Raw genomic sequence first — 17,248 nt, 5'->3', positions numbered from 1 at the left:
ATGATAAGGACCAGGAAGCAAATGGATTAAGAAACAGAGAATACCAGACTCCTAGATCAAGTATTGTCAACTATGAATCAGTTACAGGCTCCAAGGTACACAGAGAAGGAAATTCGGAATGATGTGTACTTGGTTCCTCCCTTACAGAAGAATCTATAGACTCTCAAGCAATCTACCCTTTCCAGCCATAGTGATTTCAACAACTTAGTTCCCTCAGCAATATAGCTCAGGAAATATGTTATTCCTGAGGCTGTCTTCCTATGTGACCAGACTCAATACTGAAAAACTGGGTTCATTTTACTAATGAAGGTGTAGGTTAATATTATTCATCAAAGATGTTTTCGATTTTTTTTTTTGACTCCACTCTGGCTTTGTCTTGATCCTTCTTCCCCATCTTGATACCCATGATTAATTTCTGTTATTGTGATATTTGAAATGTGAACAATCCTACTGGCCCCCTGGAGTCCCCCACTACCTGTTTGACCTTGACGGCCTACTGACCTTCTCTGTGGGGTCACCCTGAGGCCTGCTGCTGCTGTGACTTCTTACTGGTGTCCTCTAACATCACCGTCAGCAGACAAAAGTCCTAGAGTAGTTCTTAATTCATACATGACTTCTAATTCTGAACTCTGCATTTGGGTTGATCAAGAAATTTGGAAAGAATTCAGAGAAGAGCCATAAAATGAATTAAAATGTAAAGAAAGGAGCTTACCACAAAAAAACATAACAAGGAGATTGTTCATTCAGAGATGGTTTCCATGTTAGTGTAGCGCTGTTACACATAGGAATGGCATCCTTGTGAAAGACAAGATAGCGGGAAACGGGAGAGAGCAGTGGAACGAGATTCAGGGGGACCCTTGGCTTATGGGTATTAAAATTACAAAAGCTGTGAACTCATTTTTTCACAGAATTACAAAGATTCTGAAATGGGTTCCTTAAGAATCTAATGATTAAAAAAACTATCTGATTTAAGGACATTTTTTCTGAGAGAGTTGTAAAATATGCAAATAAGTAATTTAAAAATGGCTACAAATGTTCCTTTGTAAAGGTATCTTTAGATACAGTTTTTTTTTCCCATGAAAACAACATGAAAGAATGCCTGTATACGCAGTGATTAGATGGTGTTCTAGGTAACACCAACTTTTAGATACATGAAGGATCAAACACTGACTGAACTCACCTCATCCAGCTTGAGTCAGACTGAAGGAGATGAAATCAGATTACACACACATATTACTACTGATAAAGGTCTCAGACTTTACTCCTGATGGAGTCAATCCAAGACAATTCCAATCCCTTCTATGGGTTTCTATTGTCTAGGAAACAAGAACGTTTGAACTGCAGTTTTCTAGGGCATTAGATATTTCTATTTCTGATATTCTCCATGGATTTGCAAAAAAAAAAATGAAAAAAGAAAAAAAGAAGAAAAAAGACAGAAATGAAATGAAAGAAAGAAAAAGCAATACATGAACTGTTCAGGATTCACAAGATTTCATTTGTCCAGAAGTAATAAAAGTCTCAGGAACAGCTGATATAACAGAAAATACAATGAATTAGGTGTTATTTCATTCAAAACCCATAGTTCTCCCTTTCTTGTATATGAAAACCAAAGGCCTCTGGGGTCTCTGATATTACAAAATCACTGCTCTTTTCTTAGGTAACAAGGACTCGGATTTTCTATTTGTTTATAACATCACAAAAGTCAACATATTAGAAGATGAGACTTGATTCCTTTATAAATATAAAAAGTCATGCGAGCTTGTCAGGTCAGGCCATATCAGATCCACAAAATGTACAGCTGTTCCAGGGTCAATCATGACTTGGTTTTATGAGAAACCAACAGTGAACTGCAAGCACTGTATATTTTGTTGGCTTACACATTACTATTCCACTTATCACTATTTTCGATTTTTTTCTGAAGTGTTTTAGTTTTAGAGTGAGGTGATATCATAGTAGTAGATGCAATTTGGGAAGGAAATATTTTTGAAAAGTAATCTTTTATCTTAAAAAATAAAATGTTCAAAGAGAAAAATGCATAAACCATACATTAAATTAAAAGGCAACCGTATATATCTTTTGAAAATTGTGCTTCATATTTTACCATCTATCTAGCGTGAATAAGCTCCAAAATTAACAAGAATTTTATGTGTGCTAAAAATCAAACAAACATGAACTAGCATCTGTCTCCACTGTCCCCAAACAGGATGCGATCTTACAACAGTGTAAAGGAAAACAGTGAGCACGTTTTAACCTGGGCCGCGTTGCGAGCAGCCACTTATTTGATAAGCCTCGCACGGGCATTAGAGAGAAATACAATCTTTGATTTTTATGCTGTCTCCTCTGAGGCTATATTTAGTTTGGCAGGTCAAAAAAACTATTCTGCCCAAGAGCAAACGGACAGAGGTCACAACGGCAGATGGGAATGAGAAGCATGTAATTCATGTTTTGGTTTGTCTTTCAAAAATAACTCAAAGTTTCAGTGATTGTTGCCAACTAATCTGCAAGACGTTTCCACCCTAAGTCAGTTCAATCAGCTGAATTCATCATACTTTCAACTTTTAAGTGTGTTCCCACCTCACTTAATGTGCTATTCAAAAGTTATACAATTTCTGTTGTTGTTCAACATGATCTCTCTGCCGCTTTCTAGACAACAGGGACTACCTTCCCTTCCAAACTTGCCCTCTTTTTTCAGCAATTATCTCTTGAAACTTGACTTTACATTCCCAAAGATCAGTGTAACGTGTGGCATAGACTATGAAATCAATAATTAGGGGAGGGGAGTGATTTGAATTTTAAAGTCCAGGCATTCACCACATCAACACCACCATCCCCAAACATGTAGACAAGAAAACAAGCACCCAGGAATCGTGAGCACACCTATAATCCTTTCACTTGAGAGGTTACAGTAGGAAGATGGCTGTGAGTTAGAGGCTAGCCAAGGCTACACTGTGAGGTCCCATCGAAATAAGGAAAGAAAAAGGAAGGGGTGGAGGGGAGAAAAGATCTTCAATAGAGTCTCTGATACGAGGGCCTCTGCAAAGGAACTGGAGAGTGAGGAGCATTGCTGTCCACTGGAAGCTATCCTTTAAGCACCACATTACCACCACGTTGTGCTACTTAGTCAACAATCTGAGGATTTAGCAAAGCCTCATTACCAATCAACAGACTGTACCAGGATAACTGGATAACTTCATGTGAAGGAAGGAAGTTAGGGTTGGATCTCATACCACATACAGCAATTAACTCAAACGTGATGAAAGATGTGTGTTACTATAAAAATCCTACAAAATACAAGCTACTTTGGTTACTTTTATGAGGCAATCAATTGGTCCTTCATGTAACACCACAAGCCCAAGCAACGAAAGAACAAAACCAGCAAATTGGGCACCGTTAATACTGAATACTTGCACAGAATGGAGATCATTTGTAAATTATACTTATGTTAAGTGACTTGTATTTAGAATCTATAAATAGCTATATATAAATATATTACAACTCAGAAATAGAGGCAAATTACACAAGTAGAAATCAGGTGAAAGACATGATGTCTACAAAGACATATGAACACACATGAAAAATTGTTCAACATTATTAGACACCAGGGAAATAAAAGTCACAATGAGCTACCAATTTTATCCACACTAGGATGGTAACAATAAGAAAGTTTTCTCTTTACAGAGACACAGGACTCTTTACCCACCGCTGTGTCATTCCAACTTGGGGAAGCTACTCTTGAAAATAGGTAAAAGTCCTACAAACAGTAGCCTTTGCCTGCAATTCATGCCAAGGTTCTGCCCCCAAGAGAAACAAAAATGTGTGTCCACACAAAGGCTTGCACACCAATGTGCATAGCAGCATTACAGAAACAACTCTATGTCTACCGAGCTTATGAATAAATAAGCACAACATCACAGGTTTACACATGGAGTATCACTTGGAAGTACTGACAGGTGCTATGACATGACATGCCCGAACCTTGAAAACATTATGCTAATTTAGGTAAAACAGTCACAAAAGGCCATATATTATGGACTCTATTTATAGAAGCTGTTCAGGACAAGAGACTCTGCAGAAACAGAACGTACATCAGTGTTTGTCCTGAGCTGGGGAAGACGAGGCAGTGGGAGATAACAGAGCTGTACTGATCCTTTATGAGTGAATCAAAGCTTCCTAAGACCAATGCAAAATTAAAGAACCAATCTAGAAACCAGCGACTTGTACACTGAAGCTGGTGAACTGTGTAGAAAATCTAACTAGCTGTCTACTAAACCATTAGGCTCTGTCCCAGCAAACCGACTGATGACTGGAAGCTAGAATATTTCTACCACCACCACCTGCAGTATCCTCCATCGAAAGGGAAAACTGACTGCTCTTTGTGTGGAATGGCTCGGCAGCTCTCCCCTGAACTCCAGAACTGGCCTGCCCACTTGTTAGCGTTTGCTGCCATCCACCCCTTAGGTGTTCTAGTGGCAAGTCATCAAACGCTTTTGGGTTGGAGAGTGGTTACCATTACTTGCACGTGAGCCTCTCGGGTGGTTAACATGGGCGGACACATGCAGGAAAGTAAACTTACAAACAGGCAGCTTAAGGAAAGAGCTGTCGTTTTCAGCAACTCAAAAGCATTTTTTGGTCCAGAAAATTTTCTTCATATTTTATTGCTTAAAAAGATATTCGGTAAAGGAAAGAGCAAAATACACTTCCCTCTATGGTACAGCCTTTCTCAACCTGTGGGTGACTACCCTTTTGGCAGACTTCTGTCTCCAAAAATATTTGCATTATGGTTCATAACAATACCAAAATTACAGTTATGAGGTAACAACAAAAATAATTTTATGGTTGAGGGAACATCACAACATAAGGAACTGTATTAAAGGGTCAAAGCATTAGAAAGGTTGAGAACCACTATTGTTCTAGTATTTTCTAGTGAAGAATACTGGGTCATTAAAAGTGTTTGTCTCTTTAAAAATATTAAATTTTAATATTAAAATTATTATCACAATTGCTGCAATTTCCCTCTCTATAACTCTTCCACTCTCCCAACCACTATTCCTTCCAACTTTCATGTGCTCTAAAGAAACAAAACAAAACAGAAAACTAATCCACTGAGTCCACATAGTCCAGCACGTGGGTGACTGCAGGCCATCTGCTGGAGCATGGGCAGTAACTCAAGGGCTGTTTCCTGAAGTAAACTGACCCAGCTTCTCCGAGCAGCCTCCAACTGCCAATAGCTCCTCAGCAAGGAGTGGGACTACGGACCCCACCCCTGCTTACATTTTGTCTGGCAGTCACTGCTGCTGAGTTCATGTGGATACCAGCCTTGTCGTGTCCAGAAAACACTGTTCTAACGCAATCATCCACCACCTCTGGCCCCTCCAATCTTTCTTCTCCCTCTTCCAAGATGACCCTCAAGGCTTGGGGGGAAGAGGTATTAGACAGATGTGCCATTCTGGGCTGGACATGCCACAGTCTTTCTTTCTCTGAATGTTGGCCATCTGGAGGTCTCTGGACTAACTGTCGTTACTGCACAAGGAAGGTTCTCTGACGAGGGCTGAGACATGCACTAATTTCTGGGTATAAAGAAGACAGCTGGGTACTATGTCCATTTAGAAGAATAAGAGTAGTAGAGGTTTTTTTATTTTTATTTATTTATTTTTAGTAGTAGAGTTTTTACTACGGATTATGACTTACCCACTTACAGATTCTTGGGACAATTAAAGGAAGCAGACATGAGTTTCACTTTGTGGCCTTACATTCAATCAGAAAATGATTAGCTACTCCCATAACATTTATGCCCCAATTTCACTAGTAGGCACGTGTTGTTGGGCCAGTCATCATTGTAGCTCACAAGGCTCACAGCTGGGTACAACTGTCAATTACCTTTCTCCTCTGGTAATGCACATAACGTCTGCCAGCCGAGTGAAAGCTAGCCAGTAGGGATGAAACTTCCAGGTTGGTAGCAGCTTTACTCCTCCATGTTCTCTGACTCAAGTATGTAGTGTCTTTGGCAATAGGATCTCACCACCAAGTTCTGGAGGGCAACCAAAAGCCATGACCATGTCATGTTGCTGTTGTTTTTGAGGGGTGGGCAATGTGTCTATAGAACCTTACCAAACAACAGCTCATAAAAGGGAAACCACATATCAGGCATTGGGCTTTTTATCTGCCAGTCTATACTCTTGGAAGAGGCATTATTGTCCCTTCCCCATTATAGGATAACTCCATCTAAACTCTTGGAAGCTATGTTTATGTTTCTATTGAAAGAAGCTTCAATAGAAGCTTTTCCACAGGGATTTTTTCCCGAGGTCTTTAGAAAGAATCCCTTTGGAAAAGCTACAGATAGGTTCCTGTTAGAGGTTTGTATTAGAATTTTAATTTCTTGTCAACCAAGTGCAATGGCAGTGTCTTATTCACCTCCACATGTGAATCCAGACCTGGCCATTCTTAGCTTTTCCAGTGAGTAAACAGAAATAAACATTATCAAAAGTAAGGAATCAGATGAAGAATTTAAGTCAGAGGTGGACTGCAATTTTTCATGATTTCTTAAGAGATAAAAATTCAAGCATTTCAATCAAACTTCACAGAAATGGTGCTAACATTACCTTTGAGCATTTAAAGTAAACAAGAATAACACTGAAATGAGAGATTTGAGGGAATATTTTAAAGTACAGATTTTCACAGCTAGAAAAACACTGGATCAAATTTACAAACTAGCTTACTCAAATTTGACTCGTAATCCTTTTGTGGATGGTTTGTGTATTCTCTCTCGCTCCCTGCATGCCTGCCGTATTTATTTGTGGAGACGTACTAAAGCCACTGCACAATTATAGTGGGAAAACACTGGCTCTGCAGTGGAAAAAGAACTTTTTATAACCTTGCACCTTGCTTCTGGATCCTACTATCATAACAAGCTTTTGACCATGGTGGCAAGCTGATGGTCCCAGCTATTGTCAGTTCAGCTTGCGCTAAATATAATATTCTATCTGCTCACAAACCGCCCCATCCAGAACCAGTCTCAACACTTAGCCCAAATAAACATCACAGTAAAGACTACTGTGAACAGATTAACATTCCAACTGACATTAGGATAGAAACAATTTTACTTTTGGCTCTTTGTTCTTTCCACAAGACAATCATTACTTTCAAGTACAAAAACAAACACAAGAATCTATACACTACAAAAGAGTAAGTACTAGGCTAGCAGACATCCCAGCCTTAAATCTGAGCCCAAAATTCTTGACATAATTTTTCAAATTCTAAAATTGACCCAATATCTGCACCCCTATCTCTCTCTCCCTCTGTGTTATATTCCTGAATTGGAAGGGACTGTGATCCTGGGGCACGGACTTCCAGGAGTGTTTATAGCAAGCCCGATCATCACGATGCCCCTTACACATTCCTTGTTCTCGACCTCCATCCCTATCCATAATCAATTCTGCCCTGTCATCACTACCAGCGTTTGAACTGGATGACTGTTGTCTCTGTCAAAGCCACTGGGTACAACCCTTGGCCACACTTCCCTTCCAGCAGCACTTGTGTACACAGGTCAACCACCAGTGCTCTTTGCCTTACAGAGCAGGGTTCTGCTGCGGATTTTCACATCATGGTCACCACAAGATAGTTATCTATACAGCCATGACACCAGCAGTCTGACCATCTCAATACCCACCTGTCTGCAATGATTGGAGAGCCCTGCCTTACAGTACTGCCTTCATTTTCCGCATGCAGTGACAAAAGATATCAGGATCAAACCCAAAAGATACAATGATCAAAAAATAAAAAAACATCCGGAGTGCACTAGTGAGAAGAGAAACAGATCAGAGTCTGTGCAGATTTCTCTATGGTACCATCTGGGAGTGGTTACTATTCAAGGTCAGATGTAAAATGGTGACTGGGGAGGCAGAAGAGAGACTCTCGGGCGGTCCGTGCTGCAAACGAAGTCCCAGGTAAAGCGGGCAAACGCAGGCTGTGGAGAAGTTGAGTTTTCTAGACCTTGATACGTGAGCTTCTGGGGCGACACATACCTTCCATTCTCAGAGTCCTCTTGAGTGACCAGATGTCTAAAAACAGCTTCTACATCCAGTTATGCTGTGTGACAGGTGTCTGTCAAAATTAGGTCAGGGCTGCTCAGCGCACTACGGACACGCAGTGCTGATGGGGTTGCTTCTGCTGTCGGCTGGATGTTTCTAATCTAAACTTGTCCTGAAGAAAACACAGCCGAGACGAAACTTAAAATAAACCGGGCTGTGCTGCCTACAAGCACCATCAGGGGTGAATGGCAGAAGTTAGTGACCTCTTCTGCTGCTCCTGTCTCCCAAATGGTGCCAGAGTCTCCCATACAAGGGCGAAGACTAAATATTACCCTGTCCTAGTTTCAGACAACCATTAGAGTTGTGACTACCAAGGACAGTCTGCTCTCTGTGTCTTAAACATAATGGGACTCATAGAATTCTATAATCTTGAATATGAGAAAACCAACAGAAACAGCAGGGAAGTCAACTTCTCCTTCAGCACAAGTTTATTTTAGATGTATTTTATCAAATCTCTGGAGACATGAGGGGTGTATTTCAAGACACTTCAACTGAGTTACAAATTTATATATAATGTGTGTATGTATATATATGTGTGTGTTTGTGTGTGTGTGTATATATACATATATATATATACACGTGTGTCTTCAAAAATTAGATATATGACATAATTATATGTTCATATATATGTCGATACACTGCCTTTATACATCTATTTTTGGTAGTACTGTTAGTGACCACAATGGTTGAAAAAAATATAAGCTGTATAATTACATGTCCCCAGGAAATTGTGTGTGGTGCAGACTTATAATGCATTTCCAATCAAAAAAAAATCCAACATATCCTGACAAGGTCACAAGCCATGAAAGAATCGAGACATCTGTCTTTAACAGGAAACAATTCATTTTCAGCTTTCTTGCTCCTCTTCGGTCACGAAAGGTGTTGCTGTTTGTCTTGCAGACCCTGCTAATCCATAACCCGAGAGAATGCTGAAGTCCCTGGAAGCAAGCATTGCCTCACTGCAATCAGCAGTTCAAAATTAGTAACAGCAATTGCACCCACTCTTTAGGTAGCTATGGTTTGTGAATTTTTGGTCTCTGAGTTATAACTGCCCTTTTTAATCTATGAGACTCAATCTTCAAATTGAACTAACTGGAGCTGGGCAGATTACTCAGTAGTAGTGTTTGTGCTGCGAGAATGAGGACCTGCCTGTGTTTGAATCCCCAACAGCCACCTATAAAGATGTGTGTATAGCTCTAGGCACTGGGACAGGCAGATAGTGGAAGCTTCCTTGTCTGGCCAGTCTGTTTACCCAGTAGGAAGACAAGCTCTGGAGTCAGTGAGACTGGTTCAAGGTAACAAGGCATTATTAAGTCATAAAGGAAGACCCTTAATACCTTGTTCTAGCCTCTGCAAGTGAACACACACACACACACACACACACACACACACACACACACACCCCACATGTATATACATATACACGTATATAATTTAACTCAGACTCAAGACTTCTAAGTTTACTGATGTAACTTTCAGTGACATTTCTCACACATCCTCTTCCATAGCAGAGTTATCAGAGACACAGGAGGCAGGGCATCCCACAGATCTTTGAAACATAGTCTTGAGTCTATGTTCAGAATGTGCCAGGCTTTCCAACAGTAGGCAAGGCTGAGCTATCAGCGTGGACATCGGGCCTGGCTGAAGAGCTCCTGAAATACGCCTGCCTTCCTTCTATGAAGCATTAGAAAGTGGCAGACATCAAGGCACAAAACCCAGTGAGGTGCACAAATACTAAGGCTTGTGAATGTGGCAGCCGTGGTCACTACTAGTCAATGTTTACCTAACATTACCCAGAGGCTTCAGTGGCTGGAACAAAAGGATCCTTCTTCCTTGGCTTCAGGCAATTCACTTTGTGAGTAGCACCAGGGAAGGGCTCAGTAGGACACAGCTTTAAACAGGGGCTTGTCTTACTCAGTACTGGAGTAAGATTGAAGCTTACTATTAAGGCATTTCATTCAAGGCTTTTCATTCAGTACCATACACACACTTGGCTAAAGTAGTCAGCTCTTGGTGGGGGTGGGGGTTGGGGAGTGGGGGGTGTTCTCCCACCAAATGATATAAACAGATTTGGACCCAGGAAACGCACAGAGAGGGAGCAATAGAGTGTGACAACAGTGGCTACTTTTGGAGATGCTAGAACTATTTTTCCAGCTATTTTCCTTTGACTGGTTTTCTGTGCCTACAAATCTCCTCCCTACTCCAGTACCCCTTGACCCATTAAACAGGTTTTAATTATTAAGCGAAGCCAAAGGGTCAGTGCGCTTGAGTACGGCACAAATCATTCCTAACACCAAAGTGATTCTAATATGGGCTTCCAGGGCTCCAGGAAGTCCAGGACAAATATGGACAAGCCCCAAGAACATACTATTCCAGAAGAATTTAAATTGTCCTGTGTATACTCTACCTACATTTGTGAGCCCCAGTCTAGGAACTGCTACATACATTTATTGTAGGTTCTTCTGAAGAGCCCCCCAACAACAGAAATTGCCTTCTGACATAGATGGGATTTTCTCTAAAAACCAGCAAATCTTGTGAGTAGCAAATAAAGGCAAGTTATCCAGCTAGGTAATTCTTGTGGTTAAAATAATAAATGAGGTCATAAAACAAAAAGTCTGACTTCTTATAAAACACCTACAGGCTAGTTGCTCAAACAGACACACCTTAAGACCTCTGGACTTGATGCTGCCCCCACGTTGTGAAACCCGTTTTATGTAAGTCTTTTCCTTTTACCGACTTGAAGGGCACTTTAAACAGGCCTTCCTTCCCTTCAACAGTCCAGTGCAGAGAGTTCATCTGAATACCTACATCTGTTCAAATCAGGATCGTGGTTGGTTTGGTTGTTTTCTATTTGTTTGTTTGCTTGTTTCTTATTATTATTTGAGACACGGTTTATCCGTGTAGCTCTGGCTATCCCGGAACTCACTCTGTTGACCAGGCTGGCCTCAAACTCACAGAGATCCATCCACCTGCCTCTGTCTCCTGAGTGGCTGGGACTAAAGCTGTGGCCCCCTACTAGGATGGTGTTTTAATAAGCCATTTAATAATTGCTTTGTTACAGTTTTAAGTTCTCCCTCTAAACCTGCTGCCCAATATTGTAACCACTGAATATATACCATTATATAAATTTAAATTAAATTCACATTAATTGCAATGAAGGCAAATTAAACGGGGAAAAAGGAGAGCAAGTCAGATTTCACCAAATGAAAAACTTTTGTTCTTGAAGAAACAAGGCTACAGAAATAAAAAATATAGGTCACAGAGAGAAAATATTTTGAAAAGCACATGCCCAATAAAGGATTTGAATTCAGAATGTATAAAGTACTATCAAACCTCAGTAATAAAAAAAGCTAGCAACCCAACAAAAGCTGGCAAGATAAAGAGCAACTTCTCCAAAGGGAACGTGTGGATGACAAGCATTTGAGAAGATACTCAAAATCATTGAGGAAGTACAGATCTAGATCACAAGGCACTACTTCACACCCCTTCCCCCCGCCCCCCAGGATGACGATAAACCAAAGAGAGGTGATAAGTGTTGGTGAGTGGAAACTGGATTACCATACACTGCTACTGGAAATATAAAATCACTTCACAACAAAGCAACCAGTTTTTTGAAGAGTCAAGTATATGACTAAATATGATCCAGTCATCCCTTGCCTACGTATTTACCCAAAGAAAGCATGGGTCCATGCAGAGCTGGGTGTGGAGGCTCTCAGCAGCTTCATTTCTAACAGCCAAGAAATGGAAGCAATCCAAATAACAGATGAATGGGTAAATGCACTACAGGTCAAACATCCATAGTTCCCAACCTGGCATCCAAAACTGCTTCCAACCCTGAAACTTTCTGATTATTGATAAAAGATACGAGAAGAACATTCTACTCCTGAGTAAACTGGGAGTGTGGGGATCATGGGAGAGGGTAGAAGGGGAGGGGAGAGGAAAGGAGAGCAGTGGAGAAAAAAAAATAAATAGCTCAATAAAAATACCCCCCCCCCCCAAAAAAAGAGAGAGAAGAACATTCTATGCCACATCTCCTGTGATGGGTGAAGATCAAAATACACTAAAAACAACGAACAAAATTACTTTTAGATATGCATGTAAAGTGCTTATGAGACAAGAATGAATTTTATATTGAGACCTGAATACTTACTGGATAAGTAAATAATTCAAAATCTAAAACATATAAAATATGAAAACCCCAAGTTAAGATATTGTATCTTTATCACTCTGAAATGAAAGGCATTTACACATACAAATAAAAAAAAGATGGAGATAAAAATTATAGTGAAAGAAAGGCAAAAACAAACAAAATCATATTTCACTTACATAAGTTGAAAATGCACATTTAAACTACAGTGACATAAAGCAGTTGGATGATTTCTCAGGGATATGTAAGTTTTCTAAGTGAGTATGTGTATCATATCCTAGACTGATAAATTCTTAAGATTTTAGGTTATTGTTTGTCAGATAAACTCCAGGGAGCTGTTAAACTCTGCAGCCATACCATCCACACTTCAAGAGTTGGACAGACACATGTGGCTACTGAACTAGACACTGCAGATAAAAGTTCATCACCTGACCAGGTCCCACCCAAAAGCACTGCTCCCAACCAGGGCCTGAGAAACTACAGAGTATGTATGTATGTATGTATGTATGTTTGTTTGTTTGTATGTATGTATGTATGTATGTATGTATGTATTATTATTATTATTATTGTGTGTGAATGATGTATGTGGTGTGTGGAGGTCAGAGGACAATTTTGTAGAATCAGTTCTTTCCTCCCACCTTATTGTGGGCTCTGGGGTACCAAACTCGGGTTTTCAGGCTTGCTCAGCAAGTGCTGGTGAGCCATCTCACTGACCTCTGCTACATGTTTTTATAAATAAAGTTTTACTGGAACACAATCAAGTCCACTCATTTATATACTGTCCATGCCGCTCTGGAGCTGTAATGGAAGAATTAAGCAGGGGACCATGAGACCTGCAAACCCAAAGTATTTACTATCTGTTTCTTTAAGGCTTGGTGCCACCATTCATTCATTTAATTTTCTCAACAGTCTCGGGCAGGTACAGATTGATGTGGCATTGTACTAGCCCTTTCTGTTTTTTAGTGAAGGGCACCATAGTGTGTGCTATGGTAGTGGCTGTGCTAAGAGAAAAGAACATAGGAAAAAGGGCACATTTCTCTAAATGACAGATTCTAAGGACAAGGGCCACATTGCTCCTGTTCTTGGCTTTACAGAACCCAAGAAATGCTTAGGAAACACCTTCTGTGAAGCAGGCCCTAGCTTTGAGGACACAGTTGGGAGGGATGCCGCTAAGAGGAAAGAAGAAAATAGATAAGAAAATGCCGGGTACAGTGCTAAGACAACCAAAAAAGCAGAAGGCACAGGGCATGTCTAGAGATGGCTTCCATGTAATCAGGAAGGAGACAGACAGACCTCTAGGAAGCCAACTCTCGGGGCAGACGTAAAGGGAATATAACACCAACAACCTCAAAATAGCCATGAATTTGACTTGGTGTATGAAAATGAAGGCCCACGTGGCTGGAGAACATACCCAAGGGGACCGTGTGAAGTAGTCAGGACCCAGGGAAAGGACCTGCATTTTACTACTCATACAAAATGAATCTCTTTCAGAACTGTAAGCAAATGAACACCGCAATCAATTCAAATAAAACACATCCTGGCGCTGCTAAATGCAGATGGATCACAGAAAGACAAGGAAGCTGTCAGGGGGCAGTTTCTGCAAAGGCACAGGTTAGAGGTGGTTACGGGGTAGCCTGGACTGCGGTGGCAGCAGTGGGGATGGAGGGCAGGCATTCTAGACACATTGAGAGGACAGTAGCTGCTCTGATGGATTGGCTGTTGCAAAGCAAGCAAAGGGGTTGAAAACCCATTCTAGATTACAGGCTTGAGTAACCCAGGACACAAATGTGAACTGTAAGCATGGGGAAATGTCCACTAACTGCTAACATCATCGTGCCTATGTGCCACCATTCATTCATTTAATGTTCTCAACAGTCTCGGGCAGATACAGATTGACGTGGCAATGTACTAGCCCTTTCTGGTTTTTAGTGAAGGACGCCATAGTGTGTGCTATGGTAGTGGCTGTGCTAAGAGAAAAGAACATAGGAAAAAGGGCACAGTCACCCTTCAGTTATGGGACAATTGAGGCTTGAAAATGATAAAGCTACTCTTTGAGACTCCTCCCCACCACACTCCTATGCTAGCATGCTTAATCAGCCTCGGGGGAGGGGCCGCACTTCAGGAAAACAAATGCTTGATTCTTCCTAATTCCTTAGGTTTACAAAAACAGAAAATGCTTTAAATCTATGCCAACTGCTTCATGTTCATTTGCCATTCTAAATTAGGACATCCTGGCATTTTCACGTTTTATTTGGAAAAACCGAATTACACACACACACACACACACACACACACACACACACACACTCCATCTCTGAAGGGAGGGTGATAAAACGACAAGGACAAACATCAGTCTCCAGACATCAAAGACTGAGCCTCCACTCCAGCCCATACATCAAGTTCACAGACACCCATAGAGGGCTCTGCGACAGGGCCAAGGTCCTTGGGAGCTCACATACATTTCTATACAGATGTCACCTCTCTGCATTGACCTCCAGCCAACCCACCATCCTAGTGGGAAGATTAATGAAAGGCCGTAAAATCCCTACATGCAGGGAGCCGATGTATCTCCTTGAGTCTCTAATTATTGTAATGCAACGTCTTCACATTATTTGTTGGAGAAGATCTAGAATGATCTCTCATCCCAACTTGTTTCCAGAGAAGCTGGGAAAGGCAGCACCACCGTAAGGAACAAATATGGCCAAATATCGGAAGGTTTTGTGCTGGAGGAAGGGGGGGGGGGGCAGACATGGCTACAGTAATACCCAAATCAATTCCCAGGAGCCCAGAAGCTCGAGTGCACTTGCTCGGGAACCTACTGCAGACACCTGACCTCCATCGAAATCCTCCCTCTGCACCCTGGACCAGTCAATCACAAGCAAATGCTACAAGTAGTTGCCCGCACCGGTCCACGGAGTGACAGGGAACAAGGGCGCCGCCCCCAAAGGCTCATGCAGGGTCCCCTCGCAGGAGGTGGCTCCGGGCCAAGTCCCCCACGCCCCGCTGAGACCTCCGGAAGCTGCCCACCCGCCACTATCCAGCCTAGGTTTAGGCCAGCCGAACGAATCTCCGGGTCCCACAGTGTGGCCCACGACACCCATCTCTGACACCCCTGGAGGCCTGGGCTGGGCGCATACCCTGCCGGGTCCCCTATCTTCCCCAGGCTGCCCGGTTAAGGCCACCTCGGGGGTCAGAGGTGGAGAGGGACCTGTGGGAGGCAAGGGGCTTTCCGAGACCGGTTTCCACCAGAGGGAGCAGGGGATTCCGGGAGGTGACACCCGCTCCCCCCCCCCCCCCCCCGCCTCGCCTCGCAGGGACCGTTAACCCCTCTCAGCGCCAGGCACGCGTGGAAGGCGCGCGCCCGTGCCCCCCCTCCCCGGCTCACCTTCTTGGTGCCGGGGCCTCCTGCGATGCGAGACATCCCTGTCAGCGAGGAGGAGCGCCCCGGCTGCCCCCCTAGACCATCCTGCTGTGGAGACATCGCTTCCATGAAGAAGATCTGCAAGCCAATCCCAAGCCCAGGACAGGGTGGGTGCGCCGCGCGGTTCGCTCAGGCAGGACGCCGGGGTGCGGGTGCGGGTGCGGGTGCGGGTGCGGGCGGCGCGCCTCCCGTCGGGGCCATGGACCGCGGCCCGAGCCGCGCTCGCCGCGCTCGCCGCACTCAGCTCGGGCTGCAGGCGCTCCCCGCGGCCGCCCGCCCGTCCGTCAGCGCCAGCCCCGCCCGCCCCTCCGCGCCCGCCCCGCCCCCGCCGCCCTCCCAGAGCCGCCCGTGCGCGCCGCCGCGAGTTCTCGGCATTTGGCGCTCGCCGCAGGAGCCACCAACCTCGCAGGGCGCCTCGGGTCCAGCCTGGTCCGAAGCCCTCGCTGCCGGGCGCCACGCACCGCGGCCTCTGGTCGCAGCCCGGCGCGCCCGTCCGCTCGCTCGCTACCGCCCGGGTCCTTTCCCGCGCAGCTGCAGCGCGGGAGCTGCAGCGACCGTGGCTCGCTCGGAGGAGTTGCAGGGATCCCCTGCCTAGCCTCGCTTTCTCGGGGTACTGCGGAAGGGACCCCCGCCCCGCCTCCCCGCCCGAGGCCTGGTGGCAGAGTCGGAAAAAATCTGGAAGCCCCCGTGGCATCGCCCGACCTCGGGTGCAATCTCAAAAGCTTGCTAGATAAGCCTGTCTGGGTTAACCCTCGACCGTGGCTTTTGCAGTCACAGGGCAGCAAGCAGTCAAGTCCCCTTCCCTTGTTTGTACCACAGGCTTCTGCAGGCTGCAGGCTGCAGGGAGCCGGCATTCTGTAGGAGAGAGCCCAATTAAAAGGAAAATGCAGGCAGAGAGGAGGTTGAAATTTGGTATAGCTATTGAGAAGGCGACAATATGTGGAAGCGTTTATCAGATAACCGCGCTCAGAGCCCAGCTTCCTGATAGCCCAAATAGTGGCTTTTTTTGGTTTTTGACTAAATAATAATCAGTAGGCATTTGGAACACAACAGGGTTAAGTAGTGCTTGCACTTTGCAGGACTGGCTGCTGGTGGGAATGATTCGGTAGGTGGCATTCTTTCCTTGGAATCAGAACTAGTGAAAAAAATCACCAAGAACACAGCTAGGATGCTAGGTTGTTAAGGGTTTGGCCTGCTTTTGTGACAAGGAAAAAAAAGAGGTTCCCATCAGTTTGGGCTGTTATTAGGGCAGATTGTAAGAAATCGAACTCTGGCAGGCAGTGTTTGAAACTAGAGGATGCTGTCAAACCGCCCCCCTCCCACACTCCCCAACACACACCACCATCACCAAACCCCAAAATCGTTGCGGAAATACAGGCTAATTTTAGGCACTGTCCATACTGCATTGTTAAAAGGCAGCTTAATAAATCTCATAAATGTTATACATTCACACATCTGTGAATAAGGGCTAGTACAGCTGTGGCCCTTGTGCAGAGAAAGGACTCCTCCCCCCACTAGCTTGTGTCACATTTAAAGAGGGCTTTGTGGTTCTGTTCATTGACTTGAAATCATCCTCAGGGCTCCTTAATCTCT

General features: G+C 43.6%; 1 protein-coding gene across 1 annotated transcript in view; it reads right to left on the bottom strand.

Moving 5' to 3' along the window:
• Arhgap20 (Rho GTPase activating protein 20) overlaps positions 1-15,835 on the bottom strand; it is an 83,347-nt gene extending 67,512 nt beyond the window's left edge. Inside the window, exon 1 of the mRNA XM_087905658.1 lies at positions 15,620-15,835. Coding sequence (XP_087761784.1) covers positions 15,620-15,724 — 105 coding nt within the window. The 5' untranslated portion in view covers positions 15,725-15,835. The remainder of the gene's footprint in view (positions 1-15,619) is intronic.
• Between the last annotated feature and the right edge of the window lie 1,413 nt (positions 15,836-17,248).

This window comes from Myodes glareolus, chromosome 4 (genome assembly GCF_982192425.1).
Source record: "Myodes glareolus chromosome 4, mMyoGla1.1, whole genome shotgun sequence".
Taxonomy (NCBI): Eukaryota; Metazoa; Chordata; class Mammalia; order Rodentia; family Cricetidae; genus Myodes; species Myodes glareolus.
This window is presented reverse-complemented; position numbering and strand designations above follow the sequence as displayed.